Source organism: Paroedura picta, chromosome 4 (assembly GCF_049243985.1).
Source record: "Paroedura picta isolate Pp20150507F chromosome 4, Ppicta_v3.0, whole genome shotgun sequence".
Taxonomy (NCBI): Eukaryota; Metazoa; Chordata; class Lepidosauria; order Squamata; family Gekkonidae; genus Paroedura; species Paroedura picta.
Genome location: NC_135372.1, coordinates 42,662,078 through 42,683,952, shown reverse-complemented (window position 1 = coordinate 42,683,952; position 21,875 = coordinate 42,662,078). Strand labels below are relative to the sequence as shown.

Here is a 21,875-nt window from a genome sequence, read left to right as displayed (position 1 = left end):
AGCAGCCGGCTCAAGATTGACTCAGCCTTCCATCCTTCCGAGATTGGTAAAATGAGTACCCAGCTTGCTGGGGGGTAAAATGGTAATGACTGGGGAAGAGAATGGCAAACCACCCTGTATTGAGTCTGCGAAGAAAATGCTAGAGGGCGTCACCCCAAGGGTCAGATATGATTTGGTGCTTGCACGGGGGATACCTTTACCTTTTTTATTCCATAACAGGAACTGCCTTTTATCCCATGACCATTAAGCTTACTCAAGAGTCTTTGCTGAGGTATCTTTTCAAAGGCCTCCAAAATATAGATGAGGTAGGACTTCTTTTTTGCAGAAGCCATACTGACCTCCTTTAAAAAAATGGTGTAATATTTGCTACTCTCCAGTCTTTCAGCAGCTGAATTTAGTGACAAGTTACACATACCGCTTAGCAGATCAACAATTTCACATCTGACCCTTTGCAACGAATGAAAATGTCACCATAACTTGTTACCTGAGATTCTTCACAGAAGAAACTGGTCAGGTTCTAGGGATCTTACCCATTTGATCCCTGGCACTCAACTCTGGTCCTTCTCTGCAAGGCTACTGCCTATAAGACTAACATTTTGAAAATACCAATAGGTACATTGTAACTTGGAACTTGAATTACTCTTTCCATCTTGAGATTCGCTTGAGAGTTCCCTCTCCAATTAGTCGTTGCTAATGCCAAAAGAAACAATTCATAGGAACAACCGTCTTCCTGCTCATTTTAAATGGTTTCTCTTTGGGGAATTCATACTAAGAACATTGTAAGATCAACTTCCCATCATTCATTCTTGCATTACAGGAGAATGCAGTGGTTTTTTCACCTAAAATAAGAACTTTGCTACGAGATTTAAAAAAACAAACTTTGAGTGTAAATTTAAAAGTTTATAGCCAATGTCTTATAGCCTTTGTCCCATAAAAAGTATATTTAAAGCTTGCCCAATGTCACAGGGTCAAGGTGGAAAGCAATAGATTTCAAAGATATCCTGTTTTAACAAAATCATGTATCAGCTAGAGGCACCATTTAACTGAAGTTTGTTGATGCACCAAATAATTACTGCCTTTAATATTCATGAAATAGAGGCTCTATTTCATCTATCAAATATTCCAATTGAAAGGAATGTCTATGTGATTGTTCATTTATTGAAACAAACAAAAAAGCACCTGGAAATGTTATCTGTTCTGCAGTTTTTCTCTCCTATGCCTTAGAGCTTTTGATGAGTTCACAGATATGGCAATCACATGGAATGCATCTCCCTGGTGCTACATATTTCTATTCTTTCTATAGCTTTTTCAAAAAGATGCTCATTTAAATGTAGATCGTCTCATCTGCATCATGGCAAAAGTACAAAACTGCACTAACAAAAATTGGCAACAGTTACACCTCTGTCCAAGTGATCTGTTTTCCCCTTGTGTCCATTGTCTGATCAGGGAATTTTAAAGGATAGTGCAGGATCTTAACTTTAACAGCTGCACTTTCATTAAATATCACGATGATCATTTAAAGATAATTTCAGGTGGACAGCCATATTAATCTGTAGTATTAGAACAAAATTCTCACAGAACAGTAAAGGAAAAAAAACACTTTCCCAGGGTATAAACTTTCAAGAATCAAAGATCACTTTGTCCAATAAACAGGTATATTTTATCCAATAATTCCTGTATAGGGATGGGCATGATCTGACACAGGAACTTAAGTTCATTGCGAAATTTGGGCAGTCTGTGGTTTGCAAAGCCATGCTCGTGGAAGGTCGACCAGCCTGAACATTCTACGAACTTTCATTGTGTTCATGGTCGTTCATGAACGGATAGCTTTCCAGACAGTTTCCATTCAATTAAACTGTTTACAAAACTTCAAAGACATGAAAGGCAGCCTTCTCTAGCCTTGGACACACCAGTAGAGGCCATCCAAAGCTTAACAGGCACTGCTGGCTGCCAATAACAGAGTTTGGATTCTGATCAATAGGTTTAGAATGCTATGTAAACCCTCAGCTCTCAGCCCACATTTATAACCTCCTGATTGAGAACACTTCTGTGTGCTGAGTTGAAAGTGGGTACAATGGTGCTCATTATGGGGGGGGGGGAAGTCCTCTATCTCCCTGTACCACAGGTCCCCATGCCTGGGCACCAAACTCACTCTGTCAGCCCACTGGAGTCTAGCCTTAGCAGGGAATCTCCAGGGGTCTTGGAGCTTCCTTTCATGCCTCAAGTACACCCTTCTGTGCCCCTCCCAGCACAGGACCTTCTCCAGTCCTAGGCCCTCATTTCTAGCCCACACTTTGGAAACATTTGCCTCCCCAGTGACCGCTGTGTGGCAGAGTGCCAATTGTGCTATGCCCATGTCCAGATAGATGCAAACCCCAAACATTTTTTCTTCTCTGTCTTCCATAGGCAACTACAAAAGGTACACCCCACAATTTTGCCACTGAAGGAAAGAATGGTACCTTGTGGGAGAAAGAAGAGACCCACAAACTCTCAGCAATGAGAAGCAGAGGGGAAGCAAGTCCAAGACTAACTCCCTGTACTCAGGGTGCCATGGGTGGGATATCAAGGCACTCTCCAAGAGGTCATTACCCCATGTACCATCCAAAAGGGCTATGTTGAGGGCCCAGGAAGCTGTCAGTCACTTTGCCAGTGAAATAATTGCTGTAGATGGCCAACCCTTCTCCCTTGTGGAAGACATAGCCTTTCACCAGCTGCTGCAACACCTGGCTCCCTGGTACTCCATCCCCTCATGAAGAACCATGAGCTGATGAGTCTTGCCTGCCTTGCACCACTCTGCAGTGGCAATGGTCAAGGCTCTCCCGAGCACAAGGAAGAACTGTACACTTCACAGCAGACCTCTGGAACAGCTAGAAGCATGGCTACGTGGGCCAACCGGTAAGGTGGGGCTTCTTCCCCATGCATGATCAGTCTGACACGAGCATTTTCCTGAGGAACAGCAATGGTGGATATAAAACATTAAAAATAACATAAAGAGGTTTCTATTCCTTAATAACATGCTTTCAATCTCCGTCCCTGCATGGCAGATGTCTTGCTCTCTTCAAAAAGAAGTGTTAAGACAGTGTTCAGTACAGCTGTTCACCTACAGCATTGGCTGCAGCTGCTAAGGTGTTTCCTGTAGCAGGAAAAGGGTGGATGCAGTTTAAGTCAGAGGTTGACTGATCCCTGTCTGCCCAGTTCATGACCCCAGTTGCTTAGGTGGGTTAACCTGCTCTTCACACTTGAAGTTTTTGTTACAGTGATGGACCGCTAATGGAACACTAGGACAGCTCGGTCAAACATGATTGCTGAGTAAATGATGTTCTATAATCATGGGAGGAAAAACACAGCTGACAGGCTAAACGGTTCTAGGAAAAGGGCTAGAATCAAGTCCAGATTTTTTTTAAATAAATGTATATGGCACAGTTATTCTGAAAAGATTTGCCATGTGCACAGCTGCCAGGGCTGTTTTCATTATTGTTTTAAACCTTGCCAAAAGACACTTGAGACTGAAATGTTTCATAGGTCTGAGGAAGATCTACTCTTCTGCTGAAACTGGGAAACTGAGATTAGCTCAAATGGGAGCACATGCTGAGCCTGAACAGCACTTCTTCCGACAACGTGGTGCTATTTTATACGCAGTGAAACTGGTACTCAGAAATAACGGTCTGTGATTAAGACACATATTTTGTCGACTCCCACAGCATTTGGCCCTATGGGAGTCGACAGAGCAGAAACATCTGGTAGAAATTATTAACTTTATTTTCTGTCCCAATAGTAGCCATTGACACAATAAGTGCAAAGAACTAGTAGGGATGCTTTTTCCCATATCAAGTTCATTTGTTTTTAAAAGAGGAAAAATGGCAAGTTCCACAAATACTCTCCCCGGGTTTTTAAGACAGCTTTGCGATTTCTTTTCTTCAAATATTTTTAATTGGGGAAGGGTTTTATACAGACCTATTCATGTTCTTGATTCAGGACTAGGAGTGTGCAAAAAAATGGGTTTTGGGGGTGGGATGGAGTTTTTGACCTGAAGAAAATTGTATTTTCAACAAATTCCAGATCTCTATACTGGTATGAGATTTGAATCTGGGATTTTTCAAAAATCTTGAATTTATTTTGGTCCATTATACCCGAAAAGAAAAAAAACTTATTTTTTTAAAAAAGCCAGCCCAACCCAGATTGGTTGAGCTTCTTGTGCAGTACAGTCTCTCCCTGCCACATGGAGACTTGGCTGGGAGCTGTCAGTACCTAGTGCTCTAGCTCAGGGGTAGTCAACCTGTGGTCCTCCAGATGTTCATGGACTACAATTCCCATGAGCCCCTGCCAGCAAATGCTGGAGGAGCTCATGGGAATTGTAGTCCATGGATATCTGGAGGACCGCAGGTTGACTATCCCTGCTCTAGCTGATCATGGGCTAGCTCCTGTTGCAGCTCAGTTTAAAATTAGCTGCAACAGGAGCCAGTCCCAGCTGAGGCAGCATGGAGCTCTCAGCTCCTGCCATACCAACTATTGGTATAACTGAATATTGCTGAAAAAAAGCTGAACAATTAGACTTCTATTAGACTATTCAGGCTCAGCTGTTGCAGTAACCAATCAGATTCTTTGATCTGTAATCTGCTTAAATAACACCCCTCCCCAAATACCATTAAGGGTATTTGGGGGTATTTTTTCAGCTCAGATTAACTGAATATACACCCTTACTCAAAACATAATCCTATGAGTGATTTCCCACCTAGCTCCAACATTTCAGAAAGGAAGCAAAGACACCAGAACTAAAAATACTGCAACTTCTCTGCACTCCTCCCTCTGAAACAAACTAAGTCTGTAAAAAATACTTTTCATATATGTACCAAGAAGCAATCATGATATGTATAGAGAGCCATTTGTGTGAAACAACATCCCCTCCTGGTTTAGGCCATTTTAAACATCCCAACCTTACATACTGAGGCTTCTCACCCATCTGGATACACCATTTCTCTCACATAGCAGTTGTTACACGAAGACCACTTAATGCCACTGGACTTAAAACTTTGTTCTCTTGCTTAAAACTGATGCGACAACCCACCTGAATCTACTTTAATGCAGTTTGGGCAGCAGTGCTCTGGTGACATTTAAGAAATAAATTGGGGGTTAGTATTTGACTGATATGTTTTGAGGTGAAAAGGGGAGTGATGGAAAACTATTGTTACCCACTCCCCTCTTGCAAGTGGCAACAGGTTCCAGGCTATCTTTGTAGGTTAGTTGCCAAGCAGAACTGGACTGAAAACCTGTCAGACTTATTTACAAACATACAGGTAGAGTATGTGAGAAATAATCTAGTTGAGTGCCTGAAATTGGCTCTGCTAGCCAGGAACCATTTTCCAAGCGGCTCAGAATGTTTTCATGTTCGTCCTCCTCTGGTCACACTCAAAACACACACAAACTAATCCTTCTCCATCCTCAACCCCTCAGGTAGCTATAAGTTTTGGTAATTTACAGGGTGGCTACAAGTTGCAGGGTGGCTACAGCGGGGCTACAATTTACAGGGTGGCTACAGCGGGGCTACAAGTTGCACACTGTATAGAAAGAGACTTTCAGTTTAGTGTCCTGATCTGCTGGATTCGAGTCCAGTGGCAACTTAGAGAACACTAAGATTTTTGGGATATGAGTTGTAATGGGTCAATACTTCCTTGTCAGACCCTGTATTCTGTAGAATCCTGATGCTTTGGTCTTCTAAGCAAGGACAACTAGGTGCATTTAAGGGTTTCAGCTTGCCCTTTCATGGGAAAGCAGACTTTCAGGCAAGTCTTATCTAGTTTACCTGCATTCATCATTTGCACATTAGGCACCTAGGCTTGAGGATATGTAACAGGCAAATTCTACCTGCATTTCCTCTAACCTACTCTCTAAATTGCATCTCAGACAAATTCTTCTCTTTCTTCTTTGTACCAGATTTTCCATCCCTACCTGTACCAGATCAAACCAAACCTATATGAGAAAAGAGGGACTAATGAAGTTATGAATTTGCATAGTTTTATGGGGCTCACAGTGTTGTCTCAAATGCTTCCCTCCACACATCTGTATTTTCTGTGTAAATTGCAAACTTCAAAAAGACATCTAATCACCACCTATTAAAACCTGCTGAGAATGATAATTATCAACCAGGGGGCACCCTAGCATCCGGGGGGGGGGGGTTCAAGGCAAGGAGAAGCGGAGTTGGTCTGCCACTGCCTTCCTCTGCAGAGTCTTCCTTGGAGGTCTCCCTTCCAAGCACGGACCCTACTTAGTTTCCGAGATCTGATGAGATCGGACAATACCGTACCGCCTCCCGTCTGCATCTTTGTGTACCTACTGATTTAGTAAATATACAGAGATGTAAAGTTGGCCCCTGTAATTGCTAATTATTATTCACAGCAGGTTTCCATGTCAGTGATTAAGTGACTTTTTGAAGTTTTGTTTCCCATACGTGTTGGGATAGAAAAAAAACCTTTGAGACTCTTTTATGTTTTAAATAGAATAGAAGCACTACAGCAGAGAGAGAGAGAGAGATTTTGAACAAAAATGTGCAGTTAGGCCAAAGATTCATCCCATCATCTCTGATTGCTCCCAGTTAAGAAAGCATCAGCCTTCTGTCAAGATTGCCTTTCTTTTTAACAGCCAAATAGCCTCGGTTTTAAATTCCTTTCAAGCTTCCAGCAGGAAAAGGCAGCTGTGCCGCATTTTGAACGCTGTTGTCTTTTATTTAGTTAAAGAAAAATGGATAAAATGAGATAACTCCATGGATGCCATTCTTGAGATCCTTGGAGGAAGGGGAGGATACACATGTGATAAATAAATTGCTTTCAAATGTTGTCTCACCGTGCTAAAACAAAGAAAGCTATAACAAAAATCTGAGTACTTGCACAAAGGGAACAAAAGTGAGAATAAGATCATCACTTCTATCAGTCTAATACGTTTTTGTTCTACCCTTCCTCCAAAACAGCTTGTGACATGCATCATTCTCCCTTTCCCTGTGTGGTAGGTTAGGCCAAGAGAGCATAAGGGGCAAAGGTCCCCAGCAAGGTTTCTGGTAGACTGCATCTATGTACCAAGTCTCTCAGGTTCTAGTCAAGGACAGAAATCACTAGATTTCACCTTCTCTTCTTTGCCAGATTCCTTCATATCGCAATTACTCTTGATTTCACCTTCCTTATTGTGAGTTTTTGTGCTTTCTGCATCACTTTAGGTATTTGGGGGGTTGTGTGTAAATTGCTCTTTAGATTTTACCAAACACGCACAAATGAATGGGTCATTCACAACCAAGGTTGTGGTTGTTGTGATGATAAAATGGAGGAGCTGAAAATGGTGTTGTAAACCATGCTATGTCCCCATTGGACAGAAAAGGCGGTTATAAATATCCAAATAAATAAACAGTAACAAATTTTACCAGTTTACTGAAGTACGTTAAAAGGCCAGGTCATAAACTTGAAAAGAGAAGTGGTTCCCCCCACCCCCCCAAAAAATATGAACATTTTCTTTCTGTGTTACCTTGTACTGTAAGGAATACGGATGCCGTAGAGGAGCCGCCCTCATTAGAAGCCATGCAGCTGTACTCTCCAGCATCTGAGAGCTTCACCATTCTGACCTCTAGAGACAGATTGCTCATCATCCGTATCCGGGAGGGCTCCAGAAGTTTCACATCCTGGTTGTTTCTATGCCAGGTAAGATTATACCGTACTGTGCTCACAGTTAAACATGTCAAGATGGCCCGATCACCAGGAGTGACAGTAACGTTATTAGGAACTCGAATGATAGGAGGAGGTTCTGTGGAAATGAGAGCAAAGGGAACAGGTAAGAGCAAGAGTGGCCTCAATTAACTACTTGTTCATAAAGACCACACAGGGTGGACTTTGATCCTGTTCAAATGTGGTGCCATTTTTACAGCCAACTTATGCAGTAGGTTAAGAGCAGCACAGAGCAAGATTCCAGATAAATGGGGTCATCTGTTATTTAGCGAGCCTTGACCTGGATGGCCCAGGCTAGCCTGATCTTGTCAGATCTCAGAAACTAAGCAGGGTTGGCCCTAGTTAGTAACTGGATGGGAGGCCAGAAAGAAATACAAGAGTGGCTGTGCAGAAGAAAGCAATGACAAACTGTCTCTGTTAGTCTCCTGCCTTAAGAACCATGTGGGGTCACCATGACTGTGACTTGTCAGGACTTTACACACACATTATTCAACATAGACTAATACTGAGTGCCTCAAGCACCTGTTTGTTTCTGTTTTAAAAAGGACAATATTCCCAATTCTCATTACAAAAATAAGCAGGAAAATGGGCAGCATGTTAACATAAGTCTTCATATCCTGGGTTAATAGATGACGTGTATGTGTGTGTGTCCCTGTTTCCCAGTTATATTTCACTATTAAGACCCACTTGTATAACCCACACATAGATCATTCCTTCTCTTTTTCAGGTTTTAGCCCTCAAATTTTTACCAAAAAGAATTCTAATGCCAAACTTAGAACAAAACAGGGTTTCCTCCCTTCCAAATATGTACCTTATTATTTAAGACAAGTGTGAAAATTTTCTTGAGAGTTATTTTTTACTTAGAGCAAAATTTGGAATCTGTTTTCAAGAGCCTCCTCCTTTCTAAAAATGAATATTGCTGACCAACCGCTGGATCTCTCCCAGGCAAAACTTTCTCACATTCAAGGCATGGGGTATAAAAATGAACAAGCCAGGTGCCATTTTCAGATTTAATATAGCAGGAGGGAAAAATAATGTTCAAGTGTTTGTTGATTCAGCAGTGGAGGAATGTTAACCTGATTCCAACAATTTCACACAGTTGATGGAAGGAATAATCTCTGATCAACTGTTTCAGTCCAGTACAATGAAAATGCTTAAGGAATCACTTTTGAATTCTGTTTTTAAAATGATCCTTAGAGTATCTGCACCCCAGATCAGAGGAGATAGGCTTTGAGTTTCACCCTACATCAGAAAAAGCAGCGAACTAAGGATACCTTTGTTTACCTTTCTTGGGCAGAGGATGAAGCATGGCAGTAGAACAGGGTACATAATCAGAAGTGGAGAAAGTAGCTTAAATATCTCATTAGTAATGTCTCTTGACCTGGAGAGTCAGATCTTGACATTTCTCAAAAGTTAAGCAGGGTTCACCTTGGTTAGTACTTGAATGGGGGACTACCAAAGAAGTCCAGGGTTACAGCACAGAGGAAGGCAACATCTGTTCATCTTTGCCTTGCTGTAAGTCATCTCTGACCTGGTGGCAACCCCCGCCCCCCCCCCAAAAAAAAAGAAACACCTTGCCTTATGGCATGCAGAAGATGTGAGATATCTACTTTCTTACTAATACTCTATATTGGCCTGTACTGACTTATTTTCTCTTCTGGGAAGAGGAAGCTTCATCCAGCTATGGAACTACTAGTTATTACTGACTGCAATGCTGACTAGGGATGGTAAATGTGGTTTTGTCAGTTCGTGGCTAAACCACGAACCGAACAACAAACTGAACCAGGAGGTTCGTTCATGAACCAAATCAGTTCATGGCTCCGCAAACCTAATTGAAAGAGCCCGCAGTTCCTTTAACTACAGTTAGCAGAAAGCATGAAAAAGAGTTGAGCCACAGGGAGCTGAGCAGTTTTTCATTCTTTTGTGCAGTCCCTTTCACACTTTCTTATGCAATCTCTTTAAATTTTAAAGGGACTGCACAAGGAAGTATGAAGAAATCAATTTTTAAAAACTTTTTGTGCAGTCCCTTTAAATTTTAAAGAGAGTGCATAAGAAAGCACAATACAGAGAGCAGGCTGCTCCCCATCACTCAGCTGTTTTTGTGGGAGTCACTTTAAATCCCTGCTTTCTGTTCTATCCACAAACCACCAAGAAATGCTATGAACCACCTGGAACTGCTTTAAAGGTTTATGGAAGTTCATGACTGTTGGTTCACAACCACAAATAGGGAAAATTTGTGATAAATGTTTATTTATTAATTGATTTGATTTTTTATTTAGCTTTGTGGTTTTGTTTATGCCCATCCCTAATGTTGAATGCTCATGAATGCATTCACTCACCTTTCTTGTTAAAGCTGGAAGTCTAAGCTGTCATTTCTAGAGTATTAGACACCCTTTTATTGACCTTACCAGACTTTCCCTGGAATGAGTGTACCCTGTTCTCACCAACCTACCGCAATAATGCTATTCTATACACCAAGTAAGTAGCATCAAAGAATAGCTTTGTGCAGGTTTATTTCTCCTGCAATCTCAAACATTTATCCAACAGCACTACCAAGTTTTTTATTTCCAAATGAGAGGTATGAAAACTAGCTTCTGTTTTAAAAATAAAAGCTCATCATATGATACTCGTTAATCCTTATAAGATGGTTTTTGAAAGATTTATAATACTTAACAAAACAAGCTTCCACGACAGCCCTAAATTTTTACATCCAAGATGATTTACAAGTCTGCATGTATCATCACTGAGGCGAATCTTTTACTGTGAAATTATTTCAAGACATTTAGATCCATATTTTAAACTCCAGCTGGTGCTGTCTCATTGTTTAAAAATTTGGAGCAATCATCCCCCCCCCATGTTGTTAAATCTACTTTCTGTTGAGTCATCACGTCATCATACATTGAAAACTTAGGATAGTTGCTTTCAGAGACTTTTAATCTGTTTTGGGCACAGAAACACTATATATTACTTATGGCATCTTTTACAGAATTAGTTGATCTGAAATAAGAAAACAGCATTCATTGAGATACAGTTAACAATCTGCTCTGATTATGTTTCTGAAGCAATTTCCCATCCAACATTCACTGTAGATCCTAGCAAACACACTGAATTGTAGGTTTTCAAGCCTAGAGATTATCACACCAGGGGAAACTGTGGAAGTGCCATCCTTTCTGCCTTAAGATCAGATTTTGTCTGTCTTGAATGGATCAGAAGAGGAATTGGTTTCTCAACCGATCCCCTCTCAAGAAATACAATGCTGACTGTTGGACTGGCAATCAAGGATGAGGTCACTTCCCCACACTAAATGTTGATCTCTCAGAAGAAGGAATCTCACTCAGGTGAACGGAATTATAGGTACTCTGGACAAACTGTCACAAAACAGACATGATGCAGGACATCATAACTTCTTTATTTAACTTCAAAGCTATCATACAGGGAAGCTAATTCGACAGGGAAAATGGCATGGGAGAAGTATGTATTTAACCTCTCCACCAATCTGTAGTGGTTGCCACCATAACTTGTGACAATGAATTTCATAGGCCAGTTATGGACTGAGGAAAGAATGTTCTACCATCTTCCAAAGCGTTACTCCATCACTATGCCAACACTGTACTGTGTAAAATATATTTTTAGATGTACTTCATGAAATCAAACCTCCGCAAAATGTAAGTAAAACAAACCTTTGTGGGGAAGAGAAAATTATCAGCACTGACCTGACACGTCAAAAAATGTCTGTGCACGCCCAGTTCCAGCATTACTGACAGCAATGCATTCATAATAATCTTCGTCCAACAGTGAGACTTTGGCAATCTCCCAGTTCACACTCACTGATTCTCTGTAATACAAATTGTAAAGGGAAGAACAACAGAAAAAACTAGGGCTTAGTCTCCTCTTGGTGACCAGTCCTTCCCCACCAGCTTCGCGCAACCAGGCCAGACTCAGGACACAAATATCTGTGATCATATTTAGAGAAGGAAAGTACTGCCCACAACCCTGGCTAATTGCTGGGGCCTACTTTTTTTTTAAAGGCCATCCTCTCTTTACCCAGCAAGACCAGCTCTGTTTATACCAGTCTTGGTTATCCCAACAGCGTCATACAACTATGTACCAATCACAAGCACTTACATTTTATGGCCCTATTCCTTTCTGTGCTTGAAGAAGGCTTTAAAAGCTTGAACACCCACAGTCCTGGGTAGCTGAATAGAGCAAGTCCTATCCATGGTCAGTGAGGTGCACAATAAAGAGTTAGATCCTGACTTTAATTTCCAATGGCAGAATGGAACTTCATTGTCCTTCCCCTCCCACTACAGCCCACTGATCTCCGCAAAATGCTGCTCCTAGGGGGATCTGAAGGAATTACATGAGGGGATGGCCTGCAACAGGAAGAGGGAATCACTGGAGACTGTCAACTTAGTCTATTTTCAGATGCCCTGGAGAAACAAAGGTTTGTCCTTAACTCATGGTTTATGGCTATGCTCATGCACTGTTCATCACACCTCCCTCCTCTTTCTTCCCCTTAGGTCAGACTTTCTCAATCAGGGTTTCATGAAACCATGGGGTTTCTTGATGGCCCTGGAAGGGTTTCCCAAATGGGTGGGATTAAATACATTTGTTAAAATTTTATAAGGTTATATGGCCATATATGGTCATGTTGACCTACTTCCCCCCCCTCCTAAAATGGCCAGTGAGGTGGGCATGTACACAGCTCTGCTTCCCAACCATATTCTGCACAATTATGACATTTCTGAGGTTTCCTGAAACCTGAAGACTGTTTTAGGGGTTTCTCAATGGTAAAAATGTTGAGAAAGGCTGCCCTAGGTAAAGCATGACTGAACATCATAGAACAGAATTAAACCAAGGTTTAGAATTACAGCTGAGGGTTTATTCAAGGCTTTTTTCAGTGGTCACCCGTGCACAAAAAGACAGGGGGAAGAAGAGAAGCCAAACAAGCAGATCCAGTTGAATCCAGACAGCCTTTCCCACTAGTGGAAAGAAGGGAGGAGTCCCATTTGACTACCCAAGGAGCTACACTGGGGATCATAAAACCTGCCTAGACAAAAATGTCATATGTGGTAGATGCTATCATAAGAGGGATTGAGTGAGACTGAGCAAAGCAACTGTCTGGATCCAACCCAATGTATGAATGCATCACTGCAAGCTTCTGTTAATCTATTTATCATTAGACATTGGGTACATTCAGATTATCACAACCCGACCTGTTTTCCCATGACATCTGAATGCTCTCCAAGCATAGATGACAACTGCAAACTAAGAGAAGGCAAATGCCTTTAATGTTAACATTCCTTTCTAAAATAAAATATTTGGGGTACAATACAAAGAAGTGGTGAAAACATAGATTAGCTGTATAAGGGCATTGTATAATTTAATTGTATGTCAAGAAAAATTGTTTTGATAATTATGAAATAACCATACATCCATACCATACATATATTTATCAAATGGTAGATGAACCCACAAGAGGTTCAGCCATACTGGACTTAATACTGACCAACAGGCAAGAGTTGGTGGATGAGGTGAAGGAGGTGGGGACCCTAGGGGGAAGTGACCATGTCCTCATAGAATTCCTTTTGAGATGGGGAGCCAAGGAAGCTTGTAGCCAGACGCGGATGTTGGGATTTTCGTAGGGCAAACTTTAATAAACTCAGAGACATGATGAGTGTCATACCATGGACGAGAATGCTGGAAGGGAAGGGAGCATATGAAGGGTGGGCGCTACTCAAACAAGAGCTATTGCATGCTCAATCAATGACTATCCCAGAAAGACAAAAACACTGCAGGAGCTCTAAGAAGCCTATTTGGATGAACAGAGAACTTCAAGAGGAACTAAGAAAGAAAAGGAAAATGTTCAGGAACTGGAGGGAAGGACAGAGCTCTAAAGAAGAGTACCTACAGGTTACTAGGCACTGTAGATCAATCATCAGAAAGGCCAAAGCTGAGAGTGAGCTAAGATTGGCCAGGGAAGCCCATTGTAACAAGAAAAGATTTTTCAGTTATGTGAGGAGCAAATGTAAAGTAAAGGAGGCAATAGGCCCACTGTTGGGTGCGGATGGACAAACGCTAACGAAAGATGCAGAGAAAGCAGAAAGGCTTAGTGCCTATTTTACATCTGTTTTTTCCCACAGGTCAAAGTGTTTAGGCACATCTAGAGATGGCTGTAGCCAAAGGATAGTGTCTGGGTGGCAGGTTAACATGGATAGAGAGGTTGTCGAGAGGCATTTAGCTGCACTGGATGAGTTCAAATCCCCTGGTCCGGATGAAATGCACCCAAGAGTACTCAAAGAACTTTCCAGAGAACTTGCACAGCCCTTGTCCATCATCTTCGGAACCTCTTTAAGGACTGGAGATGTCCCGTAGGACTGGAAAAGAGCAAACGTTATTCCGATCTTCAAAAAAGGGAGGAAGGATGACCCGGGAAACTACAGACCAGTGAGTCTGACCTCTGTTGTGGGGAAGATAATGGAGCAGATATTAAAGGGAGCGATCTGCAAACATCTGGAGGACAGTTTGGTGATCCAAGGAAGTCAGCATGGATTTGTCTCCAACAGGTCCTGCCAGACCAACCTAGTTTCCTTTTTTGACCAAGTAACAGGTTTGCTGGATCGGGGAAATTCGGTTGATGTCGTTTACTTGGATTTTAGTAAAGCTTTTGACAAGGTTCCCCATGATGTTCTGATGGATAAGTTGAAGGACTGCAATCTGGATTTTCAGATAGTTAGGTGGATAGGGAATTGGTTAGAGAACCGCACTCAAAGAGTTGTTGTCAATGGTGTTTCATCAGACTGGAGAGAGGTGAGTAGCGGGGTACCTCAGGGCTCGGTGCTCGGCCCGGTACTTTTTAACATATTTATTAATGATCTAGATGAGGGGGTGGAGGGACTAATCATCAAGTTTGCAGATGACACCAAATTGGGAGGACTGGCAAATACTCCGGAAGATAGAGACAGAGTTCAATGAGATCTGAACACAATGGAAAAATGGGCAAATGAGAACAAGATGCAATTTAATAAAGATAAGTGTAAAGTTCTGCATCTGGGTCAGAAAAATGAAAAGCATGCCTACTGGATGGGGGATACGCTTCTAGGTAGCACTGTGTGTGAACAAGACCTTGGGGTACTTGTGGATTGTAAACTAAACATGAGCAGGCAGTGTGATGCAGCGGTAAAAAAGGCAAATGCCATTTTGGGCTGTATCAACAGAGGCATCACATCAAAATCACAAGATGTCATAGTCCCATTGTATACGGCACTGGTCAGACCACACCTGGAGTACTGTGTGCAGTTCTGGAGGCCTCACTTCAAGAAGAACGTCGATAAAATTGAAAGGGTACAGAGGAGAGCGACGAAGATGATCTGGGGCCAAGGGACCAAGCCCTATGAAGATAGGTTGAGGGACTTGGGAATGTTCAGCCTGGAGAAAAGGAGGTTGAGAGGGGACATGATAGCCCTCTTTAAGTATTTGAAAGATTGTCACTTGGAGGAGGGCAGGATGCTGTTTCTGCTGGCTGCAGAGGAGAGGACACGCAGTAATGGGTTTAAACTTCAAGTACAACGATATAGGCTAGATATCAGGAAAAGGTTTTTCACAGTCAGAGTAGTTCAGCAGTGGAATAGGCTGCCTAAGGAGGTGGTGAGCTCCCCCTCACTGGAAGTCTTCAAGCAAAGGTTGGATACACACTTTTCTTGGATGCTTTAGGATGCTTAGGGCTGATCCTGCGTTGAGCAGGGGGTTGGACTAGATGGCCTGTATGGCCCCTTCCAACTCTATGATTCTATGATTCTATGATCCCATTGTCAATGGTGCTCAGCTCTAGAGAGATCTAAAAATGATAATGCAACATGCCTGAAGATTTTTTTTTAATTAAAAGTATTGTTTCACAGTCTGTTGGGTCTGAAAACTCAACCCTACATGTTTGAAGGGCCTTTCTGCAGTGCCATCCTGGGGAGAAATACACCCTTCTAAGTCCATTGATTTCAATGCCTCCAACCTCTCATCAACAATACTGATAAAGAAGATTCCTGTGAATTCAATCAACATGCAGCTGAGTCCCTCTTCTCTCCATCCCAGCTGTGCTATTTTCATGTCTTGCATAATTTCTCATGATAAAACACCACCCAGCCCATCTAATCACAGATCGCAGCTCTTTCACACATGTGCATGTGTGTATTAGCCAGACTATCGCTGTTAACACGTTATGCCTGTCTTCCTCCTAGAATCAAGGGAGTCTAGTCCGTACAAAACGTGATCAGTCCTTTTCAACGCACACACAACTCCAGACTCTTGAACTTGACAGGAGAGGAGCCAAGGTAAATCTCATTACTTAAGATGGAACTTTCAGTCAATAAACCTTGGCTCAAAGATTATTTTGTGAAATCACCAGAGTATTCTGCTATATTCAACAGCCGTGTAACATGATAGGAAGAAAAGTAAGACAAAAAAAACACAAGCCATTTGATCATTATGGCTTGAGAGGAATTACAGAACTGGGGAAGTATGTGTCCAGGATGACTTAATGGAACCTCATGAAGAAGATGAACTGCACAGGGAAGTATTATAGGATTCCGCTTGTTAATTAATTAATTGCTAACATGTCACAAAACATAAGCCACATATCTTCTGTGTTTTAAAAGAATAAAGGGGACCAAATAAGCATTTATATTTGCTCATACAGCTAAGAATCGTTTGGGTTCTTAATAGATAACAGGGCCCTTAACTGTAATCGCTGCTGCTTTATGTAGGGCAGGTCTTTATCGATGAGAAATGGACGCAGGGAACTCTTTCCATATTGGCTTACTGCAAAGAAGCCCATGTATGTTGTATGGGGAGATGCCATAGGCCACGTATTCAACTTTTGTAGGGAGAATATATGACGTTTCCTTGATAAGAAGCCAAACCCTTTGGTCTATTAAGACCAGCATTGTCTATTATAAGTAACAACAGTTCTCCAAGGTCTTAGGAAGAGGTCTTTCCTGCCACCTACTGCCTGTATATGTGGAATATTGAATGTGTGACCTTCTACATGCCAAGCAGGTGCTGGCCAGTACATCCTTGCTCTATATGAACTGTCACACACCACAGAGTGTACTTTGTACAAGCCCAGTTAATGAAGTGGTTGTTTTGAGGATTTAATCGATGGAGGACTATGACATTCAAAGAAGCATCAAGCATGGCTTCTACCTGCCAGTGCCTTCTAAATTCTTAGTGCTGCATCCATGGCTAAGTCAGGCTGCATAAGTGCCTCCTCTGAAACCTTCCTTGGACTGAGCCAGGGCATCTGTGCCACTGCCAAGCAGGTCCAAGGTAGGCTGAGAGATATTTCTTCTGGAAACCACCTGGACACAACCAGCACAGTGCAGGAGGAGGGTGCTCAGAAAACCAAAATGTCTTTAAGCAAGACTGAAGCTGCATATTGCAAGGGAAGATCAGTAATTGTGAGCCAAGAAGTGGTACATGTCCAACCTGCTCCCAACCTAAAGAGTCTTCTTAAGTAGTTCTTCCACTTGTAGGTAAGGTTTCAGAAGCCTCTGACCTCCTCTGGAACCTTAGAGTTGTACAGAACATAATTTGTCCATTGCTATCAGCATCCTTAAATAATGCAATTTAACAAAATGATGAATTACATTGGAGCAGACTGGACTCAAAGATACAGAAAAAAAAACCTTTTTTCTCAATTACAGCAAGATGTATACACATTAAAAATAGCATCATTTTCACTGTACTCTAATTGCTCCTAGGTTAGCATGGCTAGGGTTGCCAACCTTAGGCTGGAGATTTCCCTCTATGACAAGTCATCTCTTAGTGACAGAGATCAGTTCAATGGCAGAAAATGGCTGTTTTGGAAGGTGGGCTCTGGCATTGTACCCACTGAAGACTGTCGCCTCTCTAATCCCCGTCCTTCTCAGGCTCCACTTCCCAAATCTCCAGCCATTTCCAAACCCATTGCAGGCAGCCTCATCTTAGCGTGAGCTCCTTTTTCATCCCCCAGCACAACCATGCCATGTCAGGCAGCCATCTGAACTGGGAAAGGCTGCCTATAACTCTGGGGGAGCTCTCTCGGAACGCCTGTTGAGAATCCCTGTCCAAGGTGAACAAGAACCTGAAAGCATGTTTTCCTACCACATGCTCTTCTACACATAGTTATAGTTTCATGTACAGATAACTATTGCTTCCCCTTTACAATTCCTTTTCAGTTATTACAATTTTGGAAGTCCTACCTCACAGACTGGGAGAGCTCACCACATGCACTACATGTTCTCCATGTTGTGCAACTAGGGTAAGCACATGTATTTTACAGCTTCAGCACATGCAAATGTATATCCTCAAAATGCCTATATTTCTAGCCATGTATACCAAAGCTGGAAATGATGATAATGATGTTCTCCATTTAGTCATGTCTGACACTCGGTGATTCTATAGGAAAGTTTTCTCCATTCGTCTCTTTCAATGACCACTTCTTTCAGTTGGAAAACACATGTAGAAACGGATTGTGACAATACTAAGTGAATCTTCTATATTTTCCTAGCAAATGAGGTGAAAGCACTAAAATAATAGATGGTATAGAAAGCACTAACAAGCAAAATGCATCTTCATAGACTATGAGAGCAACTAATTTTCATCCTAATTTCACCACTGCATAATGGAAATGCTCTATATGCACTCATCCAATAAAAAGAAATCTTTTCGGTGATATCAAGTTACTTACTTGAAGAACTGATCCATTCCCAGTTTCAGTCCATTTCTGCTAAAACGGACAGTGAAAGGTATGAGGCTTTCGACATGGCAAGAAATGTGACCTGGCTGCAGATAATATCCTGGAGTTTTTTCAGGCATGGTGACTTTTGGAACATCTAGAACAAAATTAAATATATTCTCCTTATAAACATCATATGGTAGAAGAAGAAGAGTTAGTTCTTATATGCCTCTTTTCTCTACCCAAAAGAGTCTCAAAGCGGCTTACAGTCGCCTTCCCATTCCTCTCCCCACAACAGACACCTTTTAGGTGGGTGAGGCTGAGAAAGCCCTGATATCACTGCTCAGTCAGAATAGTTTTATCAGTCCTGAGGCGAGCCCAAGGTCACCCAGCTGGGTGCATGTGGAGGAGCGGGAAATCTAATCCGGCATGCCAGATTAGAAGTCCGCACTCCTAACCACTACACCAAAGTAGTACAGTAATTTCACCTTCATGAGCCAAAGAGTCATGCTATGTCAGACACAGGGTTTTTTCCTTAGGAGGGGGGAAGGGGAAAGTATGAAGGGTTCCTAGCACTATAAATATTAAATTACAGGGTTTCTTAAATTAAACTTTTAAATTACCAGGAATAATATTGGAAAATGAAACACTTGATACTCTCTGGAAGAGGTAATCCTCTTTGCCATAACCAGTTATCTTAATAAAGAAGGCTTCATTTGGTGGAACAAACTCAGTAATATTCCAGATTCCATAAGGCCTTCTGTCAGGATAATACTTCACAGGAATGGTCTTCAGCAGATCTCCTGATATGCTTAACAATTCTAGACGATCCACTCTAGAAGGAAGATGAATTCCTGTGGTATTTAGCAGAATGAAAGTAGGTATCCCTGTTAAGAAAACAAAAATCAAGAATTACAAAGCTGCTGAATGCTGGATCTTCCTAAAATGTTCTGCGACCCATGTGAAATCCTGACCCATAAGCTGAAAAATGCTGTCCTAGATTGCAGCATGCGTTGTCTACTCTAGGACAGCATTTCTCAACTTTGAGAAATCCTGAAATATTCTTCATGTTTCAAGAAACCCTAGAAGTGGCACAGTTGTGCAAAATATGGTTGGGAAACATAGTTGTGTATAATCCCATCCTGGGTCCCACCCCTTCCAGGCCAATCATTGGCCATTTAGAGAAAGGGAGGGTGGGTCAACATGACCATATATGGTCATATCATACACGCACACACGCACACACGTGTATATATACATATATACATATACATATACATATACATATACATATATACATATATACATATATACATATATACATATATATATATATATATACACACACACACACACACACACACACATACATATATACATATATATATACATACATACATACATACATACATACATACATACATACATACATACATACATACATACATACATACATATATATAAACACCCACCCATTCAAGAAACCCTTCCAGCGTCGTCAAGAAAACCCAATTTTTCACGAAACCCTGGTAGAGAAAGTCTGCTCTAGAAAGATAATTGTCTACACAGCTTCTTAGTACAGCCCTTCCAGTCAGAACCATGCAAAAGATTTGGGCTGTAACCCAGAGGCCTTGACGTAAGAAGCCTCCCAATTTTATGAAATGGGAAACTTTGACCAGCACACTGGGAAATACATCAACATGAATGATAGCATAAATGATAACATCTGCAAGCTCTGTCAGCAGTTAACAGCAAAGCATCCCACCACCCTCTGCCTCCCTATCAGAGGGAAGGCAATGAGTTCTGATCGCTTTTATTGCAAACCGATTTTAAAAATGTTTATAAAACCATTATAAACATTTTTAAAATCGGTTTGCAATAAAAGCGATCAGAACTCATTGCTTTCTTATGATATGATGTAAGTCTTTGGGAAAGGGCAGTGTGGAAATTTGAAAATAAAGAACCATGAAGAGCAGCAGGTTTCTACACATTGTCTGGACTGCATTTCTTCTTGCCTTACACAGATTTGCCAAAGCCAAGTAACACTGGGATAAAAGCAACCACTAATTATTTTTTGTGACTTTGTTTTGCTGGAATTTATTCTACAGTAATGTGTTTTTGCTCATTTTCATTGTTTTACAGTGCAATCCTAAACTGAGTTACATCCTTCTAAGCAGGACTGCCGAGAGCCACTGTGGGCATTTCCTCCATATGACCCTGATTCAAACCAAATCCTTATTCATGGTTCCTCTATATATTTGTGAAACAGCCTGGGGGGGTAGAACGGTCCGGGGTGTCCAAGTTGGAATAAGGCCAATCAGGGTGCAGCCAGCAACCTGCCCCTACAGCTCCTGCCCTCCCTCCCTGGATGCTAGCCACTTTCCTCTCAGCTGTGCCAGAGACAGAGAGAGACACACAGAGCCCTGCCAGGCCGAGCACGAGCCCTCGTTCCCTCCTATTGCTGCTGCTGCTGCAAGGGAGGCAGAGAAAGATACAGAGAGAGCTGCCCTATGGCTCCTGCTGCCACGGAGAGAGAGACACAGAGAGAGCTGTTCCTGCTGCAATGGAGGGAGAGACAGAGAGCTGCCCCAAACTGTACACCAGCCCTGCTTCCCTCCTACAAACCAGCCCTAATTACATGCTATGCCTCCTGCTGCGAGGCACACCAAGAGATACAGCGAAAGAGAGAGGGAGAGTGACACACAAACACAGAGATCTGCACCTCCCAGTGTCCCCTGGGTCCTAGTGCCCATTGCATTCCTGGTTGCAATGGGCTTTCTTGCTAGGATCATAATAAAACAAATCTCTTGGCTGGCTGTTGCCATGCCTCTAAAATGTTACAAGGATCCACGTCTATCTTTCTGTCCACTTGCAGTGGGCACAACTCACTGGGAAATAAAACTAGGAACCTCAAAATTGGCCACCAGCTTCAGGGTGATCCTGGGAGTTCCAGGGCTCGAAATGAAAGGGAATAGAATATCTTGGCTCCTCAATGCTATTTGCAATAAGAGTTAAAATTATGTGGTGCTTAAAGTCCTGTAGTAGGATCTGTGAAACCCAGGTTCAAAACCCCACTCTGACATGGAAACTTGCTGGATGACCTTAGGCGCATCATATGCTCTCAGCCTAACCTACCTCATAAAGTTGTGAGGACAGAGGAAAAGAAAACCATATAAGCTCCTTTGAGGGCGGAGAGCAATTAGAGGCGGGGATAGACTAATGGCAGAAAGGTCGAGAGCAAAACGAAGGAGAAATTTGTGGTAAATTAACGCATTCTGTGAATGCAGCACGATGCATTCTGACTTGGCTTCCCTCAGTTTTGTCCCCTGAGTTACACCCCCCATCAGTGGCCCTGCTTCTAAGATTTAGAAGAACTTAGAAAGGTGTAATTCTGCTTCAGAGTGCACCATTGGTTTTGTTCTGTTAACCACCTGGTGGATTTTGATGATCCAAAAGGCAGGATT

At 42.0% G+C, this 21,875-nt stretch overlaps 1 protein-coding gene across 1 annotated transcript in view; it reads right to left on the bottom strand.

Annotated features, from left to right (window-relative positions):
• HMCN1 (hemicentin 1) overlaps positions 1–21,875 on the bottom strand; it is a 287,686-nt gene that overhangs the window by 181,181 nt on the left and 84,630 nt on the right. The window contains exons 11-14 of the mRNA XM_077332660.1: positions 19,035–19,298; positions 18,424–18,568; positions 11,417–11,538; positions 7,507–7,782 (exon numbers count right to left, since the gene is read on the bottom strand). Of these exons, the coding sequence (XP_077188775.1) occupies positions 7,507–7,782; positions 11,417–11,538; positions 18,424–18,568; positions 19,035–19,298 (807 nt within the window). The remainder of the gene's footprint in view (positions 1–7,506; positions 7,783–11,416; positions 11,539–18,423; positions 18,569–19,034; positions 19,299–21,875) is intronic.